This window comes from Talaromyces proteolyticus, assembly GCF_021365285.1.
Source record: "Talaromyces proteolyticus strain PMI_201 chromosome Unknown BGW36scaffold_11, whole genome shotgun sequence".
In the NCBI taxonomy this organism is placed as follows: domain Eukaryota; kingdom Fungi; phylum Ascomycota; class Eurotiomycetes; order Eurotiales; family Trichocomaceae; genus Talaromyces; species Talaromyces proteolyticus.
In genome coordinates, this window is record NW_025764287.1 from 1,188,861 (window position 1) to 1,210,368 (window position 21,508).

The window sequence follows — 21,508 nt, forward strand, 5'->3', positions numbered from 1 at the left end:
GAGTGCCATCTCACACAATTCACGCATTCCATCGCGAGGTTTATTTGCATTCCAGGGGTTACCTTGAGGGTCACGAGTTAGGGGCGATAGTAATAGCCGTCAGAGGTCAGAAACTCCCACGGACAAGCGACTTGGGCTCTGCAAAAATGTATTCATTTTTTGTGCAAAATTAATGGGATAATAAACAAAGCGATAGTGTATGAGAGTGTGTGAAGTTTTGCAAAGCAGAGCAAAACAAAGCGGGAGCGGCGATCATTTTGTCTTGGCGCGACAAAGCTTAAACTCCATTCTGGATGTTTGATTGGCTTGCATGGTGCCTGACAAAAGTGGTATTAGCCGCCAGTCTCGCCCTGTGGTTGGCTATCTGGCCCCTAACTGCCGAGCGCATTGACGTTTTTTGGTTGGCCACGGATTGGAAGCATGAAAAGAAACACCAACTGGAAGGCTAAAGAATCGCTATTCGGGCCGGGCAATAGGTCGGACAATGCGGATATTATTGAGATCATAATTAGCCTATCTTGCCTACTTCCATGACTCTAATTTCTCATTTCTTGCTTCTTGTTTCTTGCCTATTCGTTCACTCCGCCGGTAAATCACCAGGTCGGGCTAGGTTAAGGGGCTCCTCAGCCAATGAAGTCGCATTTCGACCTCTCCACAGTGAGATCCTGACTCGACTTTGCTGAGTTTGCGCTGTTTGCAGCTCCCACTCCGCATGCTGAAACGGCGACAACAATTAGGCTCATGAGCCCGCTCTTGTCGGCAGATGTGATTTGTTACTTCACCCGAGGGACAGTTGCAGGATGAAGAAATGATGAAGAATACTTAGAGATACTAAAGTCTACGAGGTGGAGAAAGTACCTAATTGCCGAATTTACTATATCCCGGTTCGCTGTTTGAGCTGATCTGCGATGCACTAACATCTTGGAAATGACGACTACTCACTTCTCATACAACCGGCCACCAGCACCGACAACTGGTCGCAATGCATATTCAGTCTGCCATTCATTATCTTATAAGGCTATCTTTACCCCTCAATATGGCTAGCTGTCATGGTCGACGATTTGCTCCTCCGTGATAACCCCTACATATAGCGCGACCATGCGCTTCTCCATTCAAGTCGCACTGGCAGTAACACTGCTAAATACCGCTGACGCCTCATCGTTGTATAGGAGGAATAGATTTAACTCAGCTTCGAACAATACTGCAGACACGAGCCACCTGAAGACATGGTGGCATGCGACAGGAGAAGTCAATACCGGAACGCCAGTTCAAGATGGCAACGTCCGACAGTCACACTTGTACAGTGTTCAGGTAGCATCAAGTATTAGCCACAATTTGAGTACCTTTTACGACTCCTTTGCCTACGAGAGTATTCCAGGAAATGGTATGGGCACAGATAATGCAAGCGGAGTCGGCACCACCATGGCGTGGAGCTCCTTTCTTTACGGCTCTGACGCTACTGTTAAAATTTCTCGAAGTGACAACTGGTCCATCGGCAACTATACTATTCGGCCAACCAATCTCAACCTAAATTCCACCACTTATGGAGGTGACGTATATATTTCAATTCCGTACAACCCTCGCGGATATCGTTTTTCTGTGGAATTTGGGGACGACCTTCAAACTATCTCAGGTCCCGAAGAGAAATCCCCTTGGAATTCCCTTTTAATTTTTGCGAGCCCGATGGAGGATCCGTCAATCATCCCTTCATCGTCGTCGTCCTCGTCGCTGGTAGTCCAGGAGGGGTTGATATCTGGACTAGACTCAACTCAAGCATCCGCCGTTATATTCAAACCGGGGGTCTACTACTGTACTGGATACAGCCACATGAAGCTGAGTAGCAGCGTAAATTGGGTGTATTTTGCACCAGGTGCATATGTAAAAGGTGCGGTCGAGTTCTCGAATACTGGATCGGAAGTAAAAGCAACAGGCCATGGAGTTCTCTCAGGAGAGCAATACGTCTGGTATGCAGACCCAGACTCTAATTATACCACTGGCAGCGACAATAATGGCCTCAGGATGTGGAGCGGCCAGACAGGAAGTTCCCAACAGACTTTCACCCTGAACGGCCCAACCGTCAACACTCCTCCCTTCAACTCTATGGACTGGAATGGCGATCTTACCCTGATGACTACCGTCGCGACTGACTATAAACAAGTCGGCTCTTTCTACGCACAGACAGATGGACTAGAATTTTACCCTGGCTCTCAGGCCCGCGATATTTTCTATCATGTCAACGACGACACTATCAAAACCTATTACTCCAATATCAACATCGATGGGGTAGTTGTCTGGAAGTATGCCACTGCCCCCGTCGTACAATTCGGCTGGGCCTCGCGTGAGCTTTCCAACATCACTATCAACGACGTGAGCGTCATTCATCAAAGCTATGACAATGCGGGTGACAACCCTGGCCTGATTGGTTCCGACAACGCCTATACCGCCAGCACCACGGGCATCTCTTCAAACCACAGCACGGCCAACGTCAGCAATACAATGCAAGATATAACCTGGTCCAATTTCCGCGCTGAAGGCCCTTCTGCATGCCTGTTCCGCATCTGTGCTCTTGAAAATCTAAGAAATGTCACAATTAGCAATGCATGGATCGAAAAGTTTGCTTCTTCTGACCTCAATACTACTGAGAGCCTACTACCTGTATTCTACGACTCTATTACCGGCGCCCAAGTGAATGTTAGTAACTTTGTTATTGATAATTTCGTCGTCGGTAGCACCAAGGTCACTGCGGATAATGCAGGCAGTGTGGGACAGATTGATGTTGACTCGGCGTACGCTTCGGCAGTTAGATATCAGTAATGAGTTAAGTACATACGTCTCAATAAGAGTAAATTCTACTATTTTGTCCACTCTCTAATTCACTCTTCCTGCTACTTTTGACTCGCCCTTTATTTAAGTGATGATAATCCTTTTTATAAAAATCTCTAGAAATCTCTAGTCTTTTTCTTCTTCATTTTTCTAAATGATTTACTACTTTTCGTCCATAATCTTTATCGTAGAGATCGGGGAATGGCCCTGTGATATTCCAGTATAATGTTTCTTTTCTTTAATTTCTGCTATGCTTCCTTATTACCATTAAAGTGTGCATAGGCTGATTTCGTAAAGAGTTAAGGGTTAGTTAATATAAAAAGAAATTAGCTCATATATATGTCAAAGCACAATAATATGCTGTTGTAAATTAAGTATTTTTATATATCAAGTCCATATCGTATCTATAGTATAATATATCATACCCGAAATCCAACATATTGTTCCTAGTTTTTTATTCATTGACTGGGGTTTATTGAATCTTCTGATAATAGTCGATTTATTTCTTTAGTATACTTAGTATTTGAATAAATGCATCAATTAGTTCATACTCGTTACCGGTTGTGACACTAATAATCTGAATTCTTATATTGTACTTGGACAGTTCGGTCGATGCTGTTTCAACTAACCGCTATTATTGTGCTTCTAGTCAATGTGGAGGTTTATCATATCGATATCAGATGACAGGCCATCCAGTATCACTGTGCCGATTCACTGTCTTCAGGCGACGTCGAGCGCTGAGAATGCTGCCCCTTAAGATCTCGGTTGTAACAGTATCGAATGACGAGAACTAATATAGTCGCGCATGCTCCAAACCCGGCCGTGATGTAGTTACCGGTGACGATGTACGGCTGTAAGTAGGTCGGAAATGTAAAAATGGGAACCCATGCAGTAAATATGTAGGCAAACGCGTTCATCTAAATTTGACCATTAGCCCTAACTAATCAGGGGATAAACAACATAACTAACCAAGGCAGAAATGTACGCCCGTTTTTCCGGATCATGTCTATTCACTTCATTTACCCATGTCCAAGAAAGACCACCGGCAGTTCCCGAAAGAGAAGTAAGGTCTATAGGAATAGAGAGTCAGCATTCATTCTCGCTTCTTAGTCGCGGGGGATGGGGTCTTACAATAAAGGGCCCAGCGAGTGGCTCTGTTTGGAGGGTGGACAGGGGTGGCAGCAAGGGCGATTGGGAAAATGATTCCCATCACACTGGCAAACAACATACCCGGCCACCTGGCCGAGCCAGGCAAGCTATCGGAAATCCAAGAATTGAGAAGGGCGCAGAAAATGGTAATGATGTTGATCTGAACACTGTAAGCTTAATTCTGCGGTGTCTGAGAGTGAGATGTACACCAAGAGGAATAAGGTTAATCTCGGCGACTGAAAATACAGGCGGCTTTCCCTTAACATTGTAGCTTTTGACCCAGTAGATCACTACGACAGTTAATGGCATAAATGCGACATAGGTAGAAACAACTCACTAGATCCTCCAGCCTGGCCAAACTGAGTCATGAATGCAAAGAAAAGAGGAACTTTGCACTCATTAACGTGTGTGGATAAGTGTACTGACCAATGTGCTTACAGAGGTATACGTGCCACGTCGTGTGCCAGCGCCTAATGTCTCTCCATTTGAACAACCCAGTGTGAGGTTTAGCCTCGGTTGGCATTCTGGCGCGAGCTAAGTCTACCTCCTCCTTTGTGAATATCCTAAAAGAATTAGCTATATTTAGCTGACTGTCGAGAAATAGGAAACACACCAGTTGGGCTTTGCTCGGCTGGGAAGCTGAGGCATCGCGACCGAAGTCCAGATGGCACAAGGAAAGGAGATACAACCGCAGACGCTACTCTTGTTAGCATGACCCGGTCTGATGAATGAGCGATACCCACATAAACATCCATCGCCATCCAGCCAGATCGTCGACGCCGTTCAGTCCAGTATACACCGCTGCCATCAAGAAACCCGAAAAGAGAGGCCCGACTGAGGTAAAAATTTGAATCAGAGCATTGCGCCGAGCTAATTCGTGAGGTTTGTAATAGCTCGAGCACACGTACATCACGGCTGGAAAGTGACCGGCCTCAAACAGACCAACGCTAGAATGATCAGAGCTGGTATGAGACCTCGAGGATCACAAAACGTACAAGAAGCGGAATACATAGAGTTGGTTGACATTCTTGACACCTGCAGTAGCAAAGGTAAAGATGGTCCAGCCAAGTTCGAGAAATGCAATGTAAAGAGGAGCATTGACCTCAATTTCTATCAGTGTATTTTTCTTGTAATTGTCAGGCAACTTACTCGGGTAAGAAGAAGATTCGAAGGAATCTGTCCAAATACGTATGCCGCACTCCAAATGGCGTTGGCATAGTTGAGTTCGTTTCCATAAAGCGAAAGATCCTCCTTCATACCACTGTCTTTAGAACCTGTAAGCAAAATTCTACTTTTTCGATAGACCACGTACTAAAAGCATTGGTGATATTGGCTTGGTCAAGGTATCGACACATGACACCTAGAGCCGACGAAGATATGAGTGTCAAGTCGAGCTTTGTCAGGAAACGGGCTTCCTCCTTCGGGACATCGAGTGCTACACATTTTAGCAATACGCATTTACTTCCAATGCACAACTGGGAGCTTACTCGACCAGAAGAATGACTTCCAGGATCTCTCAGATTCGGCATAGGTTGGAGTATCTGCACCCTGTGATAGGGTCTTCAAACCCAGGCTGACATCACGGTTGCTTACACTGACGATCAAGTCATTTTTCAGATCCTTTTCTTTGGGTAGCGACATCTTGGTCAGAATTGGATCGCACATGTGTTTCAGAGCTCCCTTGTACACCGAGTACGATGCATTCTTATTAGCTGCACTCGGAATTTTATAGTAAGCATCTAGCGACTAGCGACTCGGATTATTGTCGCCTTCGGCGGGTCACATCGCGACATCGAGATGTGGTGGTCTGATAAGAGCATAGTTTGATCACTCCTGGTGCGCTAATAATGTTGAAGAGATACTGCTATAGGCTAGCACCGAACCAACGAAGGATAACACATCCAACCCTCGCGAATCGGATAAATCGTGTGACTATTTTCAAAAACTCTGAGACGTGGAAGGCAGAGATTAGCAATGCTGAGTGATTGAGAGGAACGCACAACATCTTGGTGGCTGATCACGACTAGATATGCGTACATGTGATGACGTGCTCAGTGAGCGCTTCATTAGCATGCGGCCAATCACGCTGAGCATAAGTGGCATTTTACCGAGCGTTTTAGCATCACATACATTTTTTATATAAATGAATTATGTGTATGATGTTGTTGTGTTGAATGTATATAATGCTTCTGGAACAACAATATTGAAGCAGAAACGTGCATGTACATTCCATGCCGATTTTTTCTTCATTAGCTGGATAGATAATGAGCCAATTATCTAATTGCAATCTTGACATTGATGTCTGTGTAGTTTATTTTGCTTTTGGTTTTTTAGAGAGACGCTAAGTGCGTCGCTGGTGCTATCCAACATTTCACACCAGGTTGTGTTGGAACGCCCATTACTCATGGAGCATCTTGGCGCTTTGAGAGTCACCGGCGGCCCTCTACTCCTATCGAAGTATTAATTTTATCTGTCAGGCACGACGCGACCTGAAAGGATTTTTATTTTACTAGATGGACTGGACGAATGTATGGATATTGGCTAAGTGGTTGTGTAGGACCTAAGTTGAACCACGTCTAAACATTTTAGTTGCAACACGACCAACGCGAATTATAGTGCATGGGCCTCCATGTAGAAGGATCGTCGTTCCCCGCTGCATATTGAGAGCAGTATTGATTTAGATGGTAGCTAAAAAAAATCACTAAATAAAATTAGCCATGTGGTATCTCGTTAGGGATTGCTGTTTGCTCCATTTCGTATCCTGAAGCACAAATCCGTAAATATCAGGCGGGCAGAGAGTCAAGATACGTGGTTTTACATCTTCTGCAGCAGTAAACTGGAAATTGGTCGGCGAACTAAAGAGTGACGATTCAACTCGGCGACGACAATGATCAACAATGATACGACTGACTTCCTATGGAATTGTCAAACGCCAGCCCTAAAAAATTGTCACAAGTGTGCTTTTGTATTACCTTCTCTCCCTTAGATTGCATGTAGTGCTCGCAATGTCCCAATAACCAGTAGAAACGCCCACGCCAAATCAAATCTTTTCGTCTTTCCGCTTCATCAGGTAAATATTCGGATGGCAAATATTCAACTCTACAATATCCTTTCGACAGGGAAACTGAGGGACTGTAAAATCATGATATCGCTTGCTGAAATACGTTCCGTTGTGATCAACAGCCCATGCACGGATATGAAAAGGGCTAAAGCCACCAAATGGCACTGTGTCCATACCGCTGAGCTCGGATACAACAAATGCTTTGGAGTTGTTTCCCATCCCTGGCATAGATGGTGACTCCTGTCGGTAAAGAAGACAATTTTGCATCGCTTCTCTTGGATAGAAATAAGTTTTGAGAAATTATTTGTAAGTCATTTTGCATGGCATCGAAAGATAGGGTTTTCGAGAAGCTCACGCTCCGCGGGAGTTGCCACGGCAAAGAAATTGAGAAGACGCTTTTCAAAGCTTGCCCACCCGGCAACTCATCAGGCTCTCGGCTTGTCAGCCTTGTCAAACCTTCTGCCAATGATGTCCAACGCTTACTTACCTCAAACGAAAGCGAGGATTGTGTAGTCGATGTCATCCGCGAGGTGTCTATGCTTCGTTCGAGTGTATCTGGAGAACCAAATTGAAAATAACTGTATACAAAACCCATGAGTGGATTTCTTGTTTGTAGTATTTCTCAGCTTAGCACCATTCATTGTTTTGAAAACTGACAATATCGTCAGCCATACGATTCTTTGTCTAGACATTAAAACATTCTTTGTTGTCTATGGTGTTTCATTCGGATTCATAATACAAATTCTGGCTGACGCCTTTTGATCGCTCGACTTTCAGATTGGTCATTGTAAAAGTAAACATTTCTAAACATCCACATATCTACACAACCTTGACGGACAAATCAAATAATTTATTCTCATTGATATATTTATTGTCTACGCAGCTACGAACCTACAGAAAAAATGCCAATAACACGTTCTCAAGCACGCATCATGAAAAACCCACAAGCCGGAGGGGGGTCTCTCACTTCGGACATTAGAAACTCACCTGTATATTCCATGATAGAACAAGCACTGAGCCAAAACTCATCCGCGTTCTTGGAACAAGATGTCACGACTCAAGATGAGACTTTCAAAGAATCCCTATCGCTAGACGTGACGGGTGCTCGGCGGCAAAAGCCACCAAGTGGAAATCTCTTCACTACGCTGTTCAATCCCACAGCATCGGCACAGCAGCAACAACCACAGAATGGAAATCCTGAAACCTTGCTGTTCAGGAATGCAGTAACGTCATCGAAGCCAGAACGAAAATTAAGCTTTTGGCCCGGGAGCTACGACGACGACGATGATTGTATCGGTGCACTTCCACCATTTTGCAGACCTCCTAGGACCGCGTTTGGAATAAATTTGAACGGCCCGCCGCCACCACCGACATTCAGATCTCAGCCGCAAGGACAGATTAACCAGGAAGAGGAATCGACTACGAGTCTAGTGCCTGCAAATCAAAGCATCGACTCCTGTCCGCTGGAGAAATCCGAAGGCGAAAGGATTCTGGACAGTATCAAGTGTCTCGATGATCTCACTGAGAATACTCTTCGAGGACTCATTGCCAATTGTCATGGCTTGGTGACTATTACAGCCTTCAAGGTTTGTCGATCCCTCTAGTTTTCGCTCCCCTTTCCCGTTCCCTTTAGGTTCTTCAAGCCCAACACAGAATACACGCAGCTCACCAACATGTAATTTTCCGTTCAGGTGACATTGATCGAATGGGGTGAATGGTCGGACCCTCTGAGGCTCAAAGGGTACCCGATTGAGCTGAACTGGGACGGGTGGGAATATATCACCGTCAAATGCGGCAGCCTGAGCCTTATAAAGCCTCCGAACTGGGCCAAGGGATTTCTTCCTACCAATAATAAGGGCGGGCCTGGCCTTTTCCCATCATTATTCCCACCTGATAAAAAGCACCCTTTCTGATGAATTCTGCTAGAAATCAAGATTAGAGTCGTGTAGTGGATCGAGAAATCAAGCTGCATGCAAGTGATGTATGTTAGTTTCAGGTTCAATGACAAATTTGCAATACGGAGGCAGATAGGAGACCAGTTGACAGCGTGTGTACTGTGATCATTATAATGATGGTACCGTTGTTCTTGTGCCTATTGCTGATGGTGTCTTGTAGCACCGGGGGAGAGCGGGGAGCCCAGTCCATAGCATGGTAGCAAGACCCGAGAGAATCATATAACCAACAAGCAAAACGGACACACACAATCAACCGCTCCACGATTGGTGGTGACCCCATGCCGGGCCACGGGCGAATAAGCGATCGCGGCGGAACGAACCAGGGGAAATTCGCCACCACCCGCCTTTTTTGTTCTCCTCATTACATCATCCCCTGCCCAACGCGCAAGCCCGTCGACGTGGACTTTTTTTTAAATAGCAGACGATCTCTGCTCTCCACCAGATCGAGTAGCCTGCAGTGTAGTTTTCGACGATTATTCAGGTGTGATTGTCGTGCAAGGAAAGCTCCGTGCTCTTGCCATTCGGCACTGGGGGCCGCTCCCGACGTTGACGTCAGATCTTCTTTGATGGGCATGTATTTTGAGATCAAACCGCTTTTCAGTGAGTGTTATCTCGAAACATTTGGTGTAGTACGATCTCCCCCTGATATCTGGGCAGATGTGACAAAGTCACCACGTGATACACATCGATTTTCGGTCGAGTGAAAGGTACGATCGAGACCTTTTTATGCAACATACTGTAACGCATCGCCGAATCATTTTCCACCGAATCGTTTTCCGCCACCGAACCGTCGCCGTATGACTCATGAGACCGTTCCAAAAACTTGGGAATGTCGATTCGGCGGGGCAAATTCAGTGGGGAATTTGCTGAGGTCACGTAATCGTAAGCAAAATCGTTTGTAATGCCATTCGCGCCATCTGGTTACTGAGTGATCACACACCATTGACCTTCGTCGACCCGGTCTTACTTTCCTTGTTCTTCTCATTGGGGGATGTTCTCTTCCAGTGCTAAGTCGTGTACTTTTAAGTATGAGTCGGCGCAGGTGCTGCATTTGCCACAGTGGCAAAAGCTGTAAGATGTCGATGGCCTTCGGTGGCGTTTTCGATCGAGGGCTCGACTTAAGCCCACTCTAGGCAGGCTGGAACTCGCGATGGGACCATTCATTATTCACCGAGTGTGCAAGCCATAATGCATGGCCATGCTGCCACTCGGTATCTGTCATTGCTGAATATCGAAGTATCGCAGATGGAGGCTCGGGAATGGGCTTCATCGTAACATTATCGCGAAAACGAGGTGTGAAGATACCTGCTGAAAAACTGTTATGCATGTGGTCAATGCCAGGGCAAGTGTTTTATGCACAACTTGATATGTTTGTCGCAAGCGCTAAATAAGCACCTGGTGGAGGCCTCAAACGAAACACCACTAGCTGTAGAGCGGGACCTGTCAACCGCTGCTGGCCTGGACCTGATAGGCGGCTCTCGCTTCCGGGAGAAGAAAAAAAAAGGCGTTCCTTTTTTATTGTCAACGTTGGCGCTTGCCCAAATCATGGCTCACCCGAACTCGGCGAATCCTGCATAGCACCCTCGGCGACACTGGTGGGTCGCTGCACCATTATTTCGGGTCTGATCATTCAGGAGGCACCACGATACTGTGCTCAGCTTACAATGGCAAGCGTTTCGATATCCTTCGCGGTAGGATCTGGGAATATTACGGCTTTACCCGCTCTTCCCTCGATCTAAGGTTTGCCGCCACAAATTTGAGTTGACGACCAGAGAAGGCATTCTACCGTCAAGACAGCAGCCGCAGCATTTGTACCTGTGGGGAGAGTTGCATTCTAGAATTTGTAATTTCTCCAGGCAACAACCCGTTCTGTGAGGTCCATGCTGCTTTGCACTTTTGCCACAAAGCGGAGACGTGAATGAATGACTGGCGGGGAACGATAGATGGCATTTGAGAGCATGAGAAATTGGAAAGACATATTGTAAAAGGGAAACCGACTGGTATTAAATCTTTCGTCTATGTTCGCCTCGTTTTTCAATTGTTCCCGCCTGTCGGCTCGTCTTGCAACTGGCAAAGCCGACCCGCTCCGAGAGGCACAGTTTCGCTTTACGGTTGTTTCTTCCAGCCTACCACAATGGCCGAATGACTCCTTTCGCAGTGATAGTGCTTCTTCTCTCTTGTCTCCCGGAACCAATTAATCCTCACAGGCAGATCCTTGGCTCCTACCTGCGTCGCATATTTGCAAATGCACACTAAGGACGAACCGATAGAAAATAACTAAATAATAAAAATCCACCTAAGCCATTTTGGGCACGACTAGGGCTTCCGCAGAAGGCTGGTGCTGGCTCTATCCTGTGCCAACCGATTATGCACCTCAGGCACTAGGACAGGTTGGCATGGCGATATTTTTCCATGCCATAACCTGTACTGCTTACAATGGAGGACGAGCAACGCCCAGAACGTGCATCATCCATTCCATCTACTCAACCGGGAAATCCTGAATGGGCTCAAAATCTTTCAGACTCGTCAAGTACACTGGTGGGGGATTCTCGATTACGCGTGCCCGACAAACACCCCTCCAGTCGGGTAGGGGGTGCCAAGGTAGCCATACCCAGGGCGCCTGTGTTTTCTGAGCAATCGAGCGGAAACAAACGGGTTGGCCATGCTTGTGAGCCCTGTCGAGAGCAAAAAACAAAATGTAGCGGTGATCGTCCAGTGTGCCAGCGTTGTCAAGACCTGGGGTTGAGCTGTCTATACGGAGACCGCAAACGTGAACGAACAGCGAAGTCACTAACCCGACCTTTTGAGCTTGTGATATTCAATCTGACTAACTTGGACCGTGTAGACAGCTTAGGGATTATGCGAAGCAGATACAAGAATATGAACAGCTTTTTAACAATTTACACCCAAAGCTTGACCAACAGGACGTCCAACTTATCCAAGACACTTTGTCTAGAGTAGGTGCACTTGCCGAGTTCGATGGTGTTTCCCGATCCCCTATTGCGTATTTTCCCTTCCCCCAGCAATAACCTAATGTAGTTCTTGTAGTACAGGATCGATGGCGACAAGTCAGGTACCGATGACTTCGCGTTGACTCGACCAGGGCCTTCAGACTCGGATTATTCGAGTAATCCTGCTCGACCATTTCTAACCGATTTTCTGAGCGGCGCAGATTACACGGAAGAAGATTTCAATCGAAATGAACGATCAATAGCCCTGGGGTTCGTGGGCAGACACTCCGAAACGTCCTGGTTATACAACCTCAAACGTGAGATAGAATCGAACAATGTGGACGCGGAACAAACCGAACAAACACCACCGGAAGAAGACCTCCAAGACCGCAATTCTATTGCGTCAGTAAGCTATTTTCTAGACGATGCCGATATTCCGATCATCGAAGACCTCGATCCTTTGGAACGACCCTCTCGTGTGGTTGCGAACCGGCTGGTGTTGACATTCTTCAATACGGTGCATGGAACATTTCCGATTATTGGAAAGGAGACCTTTCTAAGTCAGGTGAATTCTTTCTATTCAGCCCCTTTTGCTCGACCTGGACGGAGATGGCTGGCCATTTTGAACCTGGTATTTGCGATCGCGTCTCGAAATTACCATCATCAAATTCAGCCCAGTTCGCTTGACGTTGGTGAGGAGACATTGCAATATTTTTCTCGCGCATGGCGATTAGGCATGAAAGACAGTTCCCTGCTTGGTCACCCTGACCTGCAGCAAGCCCAGGTGGAAGGACTAACTGCATTTCTCCTGCTTTCTTTAGGCCATGCAAACAGGTAATGGAATTCGCCACCAATGACGCTCTGGATTATATGGAAATCTGATTGGTTGATAGGGCGTGGAGAATATGCGGCTTGGCCATTCGATCGGCAACTGGCATGGGTCTGAACCTGCGTAGCGAAAGCAATTACGTGACTCTCGCATCGAAGGAGTCGCGCTACAAAGTATGGTGGTCGTTGTATACCCTTGAGGCGCTTCTGGGGAATATGACTGGCCGGCCATTCGGCGTTGAGCGCGACTTCTGTACAACACCCTTGCCTGTTCCGTTCGAGGAAGAAGGCTTTAATGATGCACAAGTCGCACAGATTATGGCAGATAACCGAATGCGGAACTCTCTGCTCGGACATGTTGTGACCAAACCGACTGGCGACACCTCCCCAGCGTTGACATCGCAATCCATTCGTACTGCGAGAGATATCCTCCGGCCGAACTATGCGCTCTTCTTCGTGTGCTATATCGACCTTACGCGACTAATGCGGCAAGTCGTCGAGACTTTATACGCCCCTGAAATCGTTCAAAATTCGCCGACAGACCCGGAGATCGTCATCACCGATCTCAATATTAAAGCGGACGCGTGGCTTTCGAGACTCCCAGGAGCATTTCGATTTATAGACGACCCGAGCGTGGCGAGCCGAGACAATTATCGTCTCAGGCTAGGGCTACAGTTTTATAGTACGAAGATATTGATTTGCAAACCGTGTTTGCACCGAATCGACCAGTTTTCTTGTAACGATGATAGTTTTTACGAGAGAACGGCAATCAGTTGTGTACAGGCAGCTTGCCGAATGCTGGATCTGTTCCCTGCCGTGTACAACGCTACATGGTTTAGTCAGGTTGCACCATGGTGGTCTGCACTGCATTATCTAGTCCAAGCAACGACAGTTCTGTTGATCGAATTATCGATTGACTCGGGTCCGAAGCCAGAGGAATTCCGACAGGCGCTGGCAAAAGCGACGAGCTGGTTGCGCGAGATGGCATTGAGGGATTCGGCGTCACAACGAGCTTGTGCAGTCTGCGGATTGTTACTTGAACAGCTTGCTTCCGTGGCTGGAGAAGAGGAAGATTGAGCTGAAGTTGAGATACTGTACCGGTTGACAAGAGGGCTGATCACGTGACGTGTTCGAAGCCAGCTCGTATGAGGATCGAAGCAGATATGGAATATCAAAGGTGACAACTGTCACTGCATACGCTTGCTCTCATAAACGAGCGCTAACAACTCCCGAAATCACCCTTTTGCTAAGAGACTAAAGAGCTACTGATCAGCAAGCCTTCGCTTCTAGTTATCAGGTGGACCTATGACGTAGGAAATGCGTCGGTTTGCTTCGTTGGAGCTCCCTACAACACCTTTCTTTTGACAAAAACTAGCACACGAACTCGCGACTTATTTGTTAAAAAACTTTTTTTTTGCTATTATCACGATGCCATCAAAGCATGACGCTAGATATGCGCCGAACATTTTATAATCTCACATTTTTGCGTTTAGCGATGGTCACATACAATACTGCATTAATGTTACCATGACGAGCCAGGGATGATGCTTTTGCTGGGTGTTTTTTTTTTAAAGGGGATAGAAACATGGAGAATCCTTCTTGCGTTTGTTTGCATTGCACCGGACTCACAAACACGACTCGAGTGCGGATATCACGTATACGAAATGAAATGTTAATCTTGAAACATCTTTCGGGTCCTTCTATGACAATATTGTAACCATATTCTCGTTTGCTCCATATAAAACAAAGACCAGAGAGGGATGGATTCCGGACCGCGGATTATCGACCTCGGTATATCCATCTATCCCACGTGGAGTTGCTCACCTTTACACTGAGCCTCTATGGAGTCTATGTTCAGAGCTCCGTTTGCCATGGCCATACATGTAAGGCGTTTATTTTTATTTTAAATTTAAATTGGCTTCTTACCCTTGCTGGAAGTCTCTTTGTTATTTTGACCAACAAGGGTGGAAGCTGACAGCCTCGAATGCTTGCCTAGATAGTACCTATACGCCATCCTTTTAATTACCGTGTCATCATCCCTGTCAAACCGCAGCTAGCTTAACGCCAATCATCTTCTGAAAAAGTCCACGAGGCTAGAACAAGGCTGGGCTGGAAAAGAGTCGGCCAGTTTTCGGGTTTGGTTGATGCGTGAGTGCGCAATTTGAGATACTCGGCGTCGTTTATAGTTTTCTACGTCTATTCCTTACAAAGAACAATCGTATAGCTGTTCAAGCTGTTCACAATACCCAAATTAGTCGATGCACATGATATGTGAAGGTATATTGGTTTGACCACCTCGATGGCATCACTCCAGCCGATAATGACGCTGCTAGTAGTAGCGGAAATTTGATAGCGGCTATAAAACTCCCCGTGTATAGAGTGGTCTGTCTCCAGACTACCCCGTAGGCGAATCATACATAACTAAAGCCCAAATTCTGCAGGAACGCTAGAGGTGGCATCATCCTGAAAGAGGAAAGCGTCATCCTGTATTATCACGTAATGGGAATGCACGACTCGTCCACTCAGCACAGTACGCTTGCGTTCTTGGACCTGTCAGATGCATATTGACTACTCCGTTCTTAGCATGTCCTTACTCCGAGGGCGCTAAATTGGAGGCTATGCAGTTGTTGTCCAATAGCAAGAGGGGTTGATGTCGAGTGTTGTCTTTGTTGACATGTAAATACAGTGTGTACCCACTAAACGATTGGGGTTAGTATGATAATAAGAGTCTTAAGCATGCCTAAAGTATGCCACCGTTACGTTGGCGTCCAGAGCGCCCCAGCAAAAGAATATTAATGTGCACTGTCCGCCCTCGCTCCAGCACACCACCTCGGAGATGGTTCTGGCGATCCGGGGAAAACGTGATCTGCCCATCACCGATCTGATGGCAAAAGCAGCAGCAGTGCTGCGCGATTTAGTTAAGAAACGACAGCCGTTTCAGGTGTTGCTGGCTAACGAGATTGAGTAGTGAGCAGCAGGCCATGGGGTCTCGTCGGCCATTAATAATCAGGAAGAAATACTAGGAAATAACTAGGACTGAGTAGTGTTGCGGGGAATTATGGACTATACGGAGCGGAGAGCGCCAGCCGAGGATGCACGTGAGGTCGCAGAGTCTGCCAGACTACTAACCGCCCATCTTACCCTCACTCGTCCGGGGGAACTCTTTGCAATCAGCCACGCGCCTCCTTTTCTGCCCGCCGAGCCAGCCAGCCGCTGTTACTATTAATTAACACTGGTTGCGCTCGTCTGGATATAGCGTTGTATTCACCAGGATTGTCTGCGTTCGCTTGGGACCAGGAGAACCCCACGCGGGGAGGAGAGGGAGGCAAAAGGCACATGCTAGGGTAGAGCCAATAATCGCTCCCAGAGGAGGATTGGTGGCGCACCCGCTAGTAACATAATTATATGGAGCAACGAGACTATATTTACTGGGATACGTTCGAATCAAGGATGGAGCGATCGAACTAGCTCGTCTGTGCTTTTCCTCCATCGCTCTGGGGTAAGCCGGGACTCCCGTTTAATTTTGTCGCCCAGTCCAGGCCAATGGGCCGCCCCCATTCAAGACCGTCTGTTGGATGCTACGGTCTGCGTGCCTGTTGTCCAATCTCGCTACGGAGTCTAGTGGCGTCGGGGATGGGACTCCCATCTGGGGATAGACATATGCTCAGCGGCTGCGGGACTAACTCACAAGAGACGATGGTCTGCCCAAGGGTTGTAGAGGTGCTGTCTCCATTGGAAGTTGCCATGGCTCACAGATGCCTCTATCGCCCAACTTGGAGTTTTAGACCTGGCTCGTTTGCCGTGTATGTCTCACCCTAATATCGCTCATTTTGTGGTCAGCCTGAAAATACATCCAATCTCAGTCAACGGAAGCTGCCCTAGCTACTGTTGCCCCTTGGCTAGGTCCGGAGCTGCTTGGCAGCCGCGAGTCAGATGGAGAGCGTCACAACATGGCGTCTGTGGCACAGCGATCTGGGCGAGGAGAGGTCAATCGTTGCTCTCTTACACAGATGACGTTGGTGGTCGCGAACCTGTGAGACCTTGACCGATATACATGTAATGTAGATATACTGACATCGATCAAAGGCATCGTTGACAGCAATATGAAATAACGAGTCTCTCAGCCTTCGAAAATTGGCGGTCATATGTGGCCGAAGCGAGCGGCTCGCCCGGATCCCATTCGTCGTTCCTGGCTGAAATTAATGATGGCGTCGCAAGCCCATATGTCGCCAGCGATGGGTTTAGACCCTTTCCCGAATAATCCTTGTACCTCGCCATCCATTGGCATCCACTTACGGTGGCGAGATACCATAAGCAGGGCCCACTCAGCATCATCCCACCTTTGGAGCCTCGGCCGGTATCTATTGTTTGGGGCTGTGGAGGAGTTGACATATGATCTGAGGGTGTGTGACTACGACTCCTGAAAGGTCAGCCGGGGGCAGGTTAGGCTCTATATAAGGGATCTACTCCTCCCATCCCCAATCAAGTTGATTTTTTCACCCTTCATCTCCATTCTCCCAGCATCAACTCTCGTGCTTTCTCGTCAAACCACACACTCGTTAATCCAGTCTCAGTACAGACACATTCGTTGATCGAGCATAGCAAAGATGAAGTTCACCACTTCCATTGTCGCCCTCGGCCTTGCCGTCCAGGCTATGGCCACCCCTACTGTCGTCGAACGCAAGGCCACCTTGGCCCAGCGTGACCTCGCTGCCTTCCAATCCGTCCTCTCCGGCATTCAGGATCAAGTCAAGAGCTTTGACACAGCTATCACCGGCTACTCCGGCGGTGACACCACCGCTTTGCTCGCTGCCGCCAGCAAGATCACCACCACCACCAACAGCGGTGTCTCTAGCCTCTCCAGCGAGGCGACACTCTCTGAGAGTGATGCTCTTCAGCTCACCTCTCCCGTCCAGGACTTGACCAGCACCATCAACACCGCCATCAGCGACCTGATCTCCAAGAAGTCTCAGCTCGTTGCTGCTGGTCAGGGTGCTACTGTTGAAACCAACCTTCAAGGACAATACGATGCTGCCAAGAAGCTTGCCGACACCATCTCTGGAAAGGTTCCTTCCGCCCTCTCTGGTGTTGCCGCTACTCTTGCCTCTGGTATCACCGCTGCCATCCAAAAGGGTATTGATGCCTTCAAGGGCACTGGCGGCTCTACTGGCTCTGCTACCTCTGCCACTGCCACTGCCACCTCTGCTCCAGGCAGCACTGCTCCCGCCAGCACTGCCCCCGGCTCCACTGCCCCAGGCACCACCGCTCATGGCAGCACTGCTACTGCCTCTGCTACCTCTCCTGCTGGCTCCAGCTCTGTTGTTCCCGGCTCCGGCACTGCCACTTCCTCCGGCCTCGTTCCCGGAAGCGGCACCACTGGTACCTCCACCAGCCCTGCCTTCACTAACCTTGCCTCCGGCAACAAGGTCAACACTGTCGGTCTCCTGGCCGCTGTCGCTGCTCTTTTCGCTTTTTAAATTTGAGCACAATTCATTTGAAGGGAGCCCTCGGGTTGCGTGACTGGGAAGAGGTGCAATAATGTACAACACTACAACAGGGGTGATACATAATTAGGATCTCTTACACTAATGTATGAAATGTTGTGTTTCCTTTTTTATTCTTTACAACTCAACCAAGGCGCAATTTACATCTGGTTGTACGACGCGAGTTAGCTTTCCTAATAGTTTCGCAATGAAAGCTACCGCTGATTTTATTTTATTTGATCTGTTTGTCGCATGAATGAGCATGTCTTGTTAAAAAATATAGACAAGAATTGAGCCAGCCATTTTGAACTTCAAAGACCCTACTTATTTTGCGTATGAATTGAGCGAGTGTTGTAAACATTGTAGAGATGATTTTATTGGATTCTACTTGGAACCAATTATGTTTCATATAAATGGTAATAAAGTGGAGAATAATCGGCGAAATTGGCGAACCAGGCGAGATTCCAGCGTTAAACCATTTGGTTCAGACCGCCGCAAAGAAATGCCAAGGCGGCAGAAAAGTACAGTTGTCTTTCCTCCAATTGGCCGCCAAAGGCTTCACGACGGCGGAATTCTCGCTGATATGCGCGATATTATTGGCCGATGAGACTACGCAACACCAGCAGACTTCGCATAGGCGGCAGCCAAAGGCGGTGAAAGCGATCCGAGATATCTGAGTCACACCACACAGCAACCGCTTCGATGCAATCCAGTTTAACTGTCACTGAAACATGAATTTATGACTGGTGGGCCACCTCCACGGGTTTATCCTAGTCTACGCCGATCATGCGACTTTATTCTGAACGCTGAATCAACTAGTCGATAATCATCGAGCCACCACTATATGACAATACAAAAAACTTCAAGTCTCAATGCCACCAGGAGAAGAAATAATTATAGATCTAACATCTTCTTCTTCTCCTGCACTGCAAAGTAATCCGGAGAAGAAGAAGAAGCAGAACAAACAAACTGCCTCCGCTCAAACATTTGAGTTTGTATCGTCGGAAGATGCGCACCGTGCTCGCAGCTATGCCATGCGGCAGTCGTGGCGGAAGAGGAAGCAGCAGCAAAAAATAGAGCGAGAAGAAAATGTGAAACCTGACAGACGGGGAAGACAGTTAGTTGCGAAGCCGAAAATAGTCAAACCTCAGCCAGATGCGGTTGGGATTGTACTAGCGGAATATGAAAAGTTAAGCCATAAGGAAAATATAGCAGCAATACGAAACCTCGATATACTAGCGAGTACTACAGCGGAAAACATACAAGATGTTTATACCGCGCCTGGACAGGATAGCCTTTTCGACTTTGAAGCGGAATTTTTTGATTTTTCGAATTTTGATTTGCCAGCAGAGCCCTTGATAGGGTTGGACCATATCTTGTCGCCTCTTGCTCTGGATCCCTTCGACACCTTTCCGATAAATTTGACCACTAGACATCACGAGCTACTGCATCATTGTATGTTTTGACTCCCGTGACCAATATATACTGCAAGTCTAACATATCGCAGGGTTGAGCTCGCATGCTGCAATGATGTTTGAGGAATCCCCCTCAATGGATTTTAACCCGATGCGAGACGTCTGGTTTCCGCTAGACCTTTCGAATGCAGCGTCATTTTATGGAATCCTAGCACACGCGGCCGCGCATCTATCCTATCTACATGGCCAGAAGCATGCAGTCGAGGTATTGAAATACAAGGCCGAAGCCGTGTCGTTGATTAACAAATGGATGAACGACAAAGAGAGTGCGTTGAATGATGCAACATTCGCAGCTGTTGTTCGGATGCTTACTTTTGAGGTTCGTTCAAACTAACATTTTGATTTTTCTACCGCCGGTGCTGATTGATAGATGTATAGAGGTACTGGGGATCTGAAGAAGCATGGCGGATTCACCGCGATGGACTGGAAAAAATGATCCAAGCTAGAGGCGGCATGTCCTCTCTAAAAGAAAATTGGCGTTTAGGCTTGGTTTTGCAATTGTAAGGCTTCTTTTCCACAAAAGTGACTCTTAATATTGACAAATACTAGAATCTCCCTCATGTCAAAACCATCCTGGTTCTTCCCATCAAACAATATTTCTGAGATATCAGCGTCGATTGCCTACCTATCATCTCGTCACGAGGCCTCTTCTTTCACTGATCCCACCAACAACAATGCTGATATCCAAAAACTTCGATCCCTATGGTTAATATCATTTATCCAAGACATGCGCAGCCTGATGGCGAATTCAAGCAACCTACAATCCGAGGGACTCCGACACTACCCATCTATCTACGAAGCCGTCAACATCTTGCGAACCTCCTTCTTCGAAAGCCTACAAGGCAGCAGTGACCCAGCATCAAACCTATATGAACACGACCGCATCACGTGTTTGTTCTATATCGGCGTAATGATCCAGGAATGCGTGTCATCTCGCTATCACAATACCATCGCCACTGTAACCTCGGTAAAGCCAACAAGTCATCTACTACTCGACTTCATCAATAATAAGGATGCATCATACGACCGCCTGGCCACGCTGAATAGCGCGATGTACGAACAAAGATCAGTTTGGAGAGAATCAATCTCGCAGTTGGAGGCGTTTTTGTTAAGTCATTTTATGAACCAACTGGGCAATGTGAATCGTGCGCAGTACGTATTGGATATGACAGAGGTGTTGACCTCGTTGAGTCGCGAAGCAAGGGATGGTGTTGAGAGGTGTTTGTTGAATATGTTTGGCGGGAATTATAGTCTGGGTGAAGGGAAACAGGGAGGGTGGACAGTAGATCAGCTTTTGATGAGTATTCACGGACAGTAATTGCTACTTACATTAATGTTGTATTATTTTATTTGTTAGGTGATTTTAATGTATATAGCCCCAAATATTAACAATGAAATTGAAAAACGTAGAAAGATTCAATTACGCAACGGCCCCGGCTTGTCGGGGACCAAAAAGGCAGGGACCCTTGAAAACTACTTTCCGCATTTGGTAAGTTTCCTCGTTGGTTGACATGATGATGCATGACCGATGACAAATCAACGTCAAAAGAAGCCCTACTTGATTATATAAGTCTTTAGCTGTAAAATTACAGTATTCACGACTGCAACTTTTGCTTACGTCGAGATTTATTATGTTACGGCTCTAAGGAGTGAGCATACGACCCTTTCATTCTCTCGCTGCGACGGTTTGGTATTTGAGGGCTATTGAAGGTAAACAGTCCCGTTATTTTATCTATTACTTGCACACTGTGACTTCGACGTTATAAACATGTCGTTTTAAATG

At 47.0% G+C, this 21,508-nt stretch overlaps 6 protein-coding genes across 6 annotated transcripts; 5 read left to right on the forward strand and 1 right to left on the reverse strand.

Moving 5' to 3' along the window:
• Positions 1 to 1,098: 1,098 nt before the first annotated feature.
• On the forward strand, positions 1,099 to 2,814 carry BGW36DRAFT_431444 (lypothetical protein; the record flags this gene model as incomplete). Its single annotated transcript, XM_046220986.1, has 1 exon — positions 1,099 to 2,814. The coding sequence occupies one exon, from the start codon at positions 1,099 to 1,101 to the stop codon at positions 2,812 to 2,814; it is 1,716 nt and encodes a 571-aa protein (XP_046068221.1).
• Positions 2,815 to 3,521: 707 nt separating this feature from the next.
• BGW36DRAFT_303412 (major facilitator superfamily transporter) lies at positions 3,522 to 5,613 on the reverse strand (the record flags this gene model as incomplete). The annotated part of the gene is made up of 12 exons (XM_046211876.1): positions 3,522 to 3,740; positions 3,793 to 3,893; positions 3,955 to 4,132; positions 4,180 to 4,262; positions 4,310 to 4,360; positions 4,411 to 4,535; positions 4,586 to 4,669; positions 4,716 to 4,919; positions 4,968 to 5,074; positions 5,122 to 5,237; positions 5,285 to 5,407; positions 5,460 to 5,613. The coding sequence occupies 12 exons, from the start codon at positions 5,611 to 5,613 to the stop codon at positions 3,522 to 3,524; spliced, it is 1,545 nt and encodes a 514-aa protein (XP_046068222.1).
• Positions 5,614 to 7,935: 2,322 nt separating this feature from the next.
• On the forward strand, positions 7,936 to 8,946 carry BGW36DRAFT_431446 (uncharacterized protein; the record flags this gene model as incomplete). Its single annotated transcript, XM_046220987.1, has 2 exons — positions 7,936 to 8,619; positions 8,725 to 8,946. The coding sequence occupies 2 exons, from the start codon at positions 7,936 to 7,938 to the stop codon at positions 8,944 to 8,946; spliced, it is 906 nt and encodes a 301-aa protein (XP_046068223.1).
• A 2,478-nt stretch (positions 8,947 to 11,424) lies between these two features.
• BGW36DRAFT_400286 (putative C6 transcription factor) lies at positions 11,425 to 13,844 on the forward strand (the record flags this gene model as incomplete). The annotated part of the gene is made up of 4 exons (XM_046218617.1): positions 11,425 to 11,774; positions 11,834 to 11,970; positions 12,062 to 12,773; positions 12,833 to 13,844. The coding sequence occupies 4 exons, from the start codon at positions 11,425 to 11,427 to the stop codon at positions 13,842 to 13,844; spliced, it is 2,211 nt and encodes a 736-aa protein (XP_046068224.1).
• A 3,530-nt stretch (positions 13,845 to 17,374) lies between these two features.
• Positions 17,375 to 18,244, forward strand: BGW36DRAFT_400287 (hydrophobic surface binding protein A-domain-containing protein; the record flags this gene model as incomplete). Its single annotated transcript, XM_046218618.1, has 1 exon — positions 17,375 to 18,244. The coding sequence occupies one exon, from the start codon at positions 17,375 to 17,377 to the stop codon at positions 18,242 to 18,244; it is 870 nt and encodes a 289-aa protein (XP_046068225.1).
• A 690-nt stretch (positions 18,245 to 18,934) lies between these two features.
• Positions 18,935 to 21,475, forward strand: BGW36DRAFT_387233 (fungal-specific transcription factor domain-containing protein). The gene is made up of 5 exons (XM_046217092.1): positions 18,935 to 19,705; positions 19,758 to 20,044; positions 20,104 to 20,225; positions 20,275 to 21,214; positions 21,275 to 21,475. The coding sequence occupies exons 1-4, from the start codon at positions 19,123 to 19,125 to the stop codon at positions 21,041 to 21,043; spliced, it is 1,761 nt and encodes a 586-aa protein (XP_046068226.1). The 5' UTR covers positions 18,935 to 19,122; the 3' UTR covers positions 21,044 to 21,214; positions 21,275 to 21,475.
• The last annotated feature ends 33 nt before the right edge of the window (positions 21,476 to 21,508 follow it).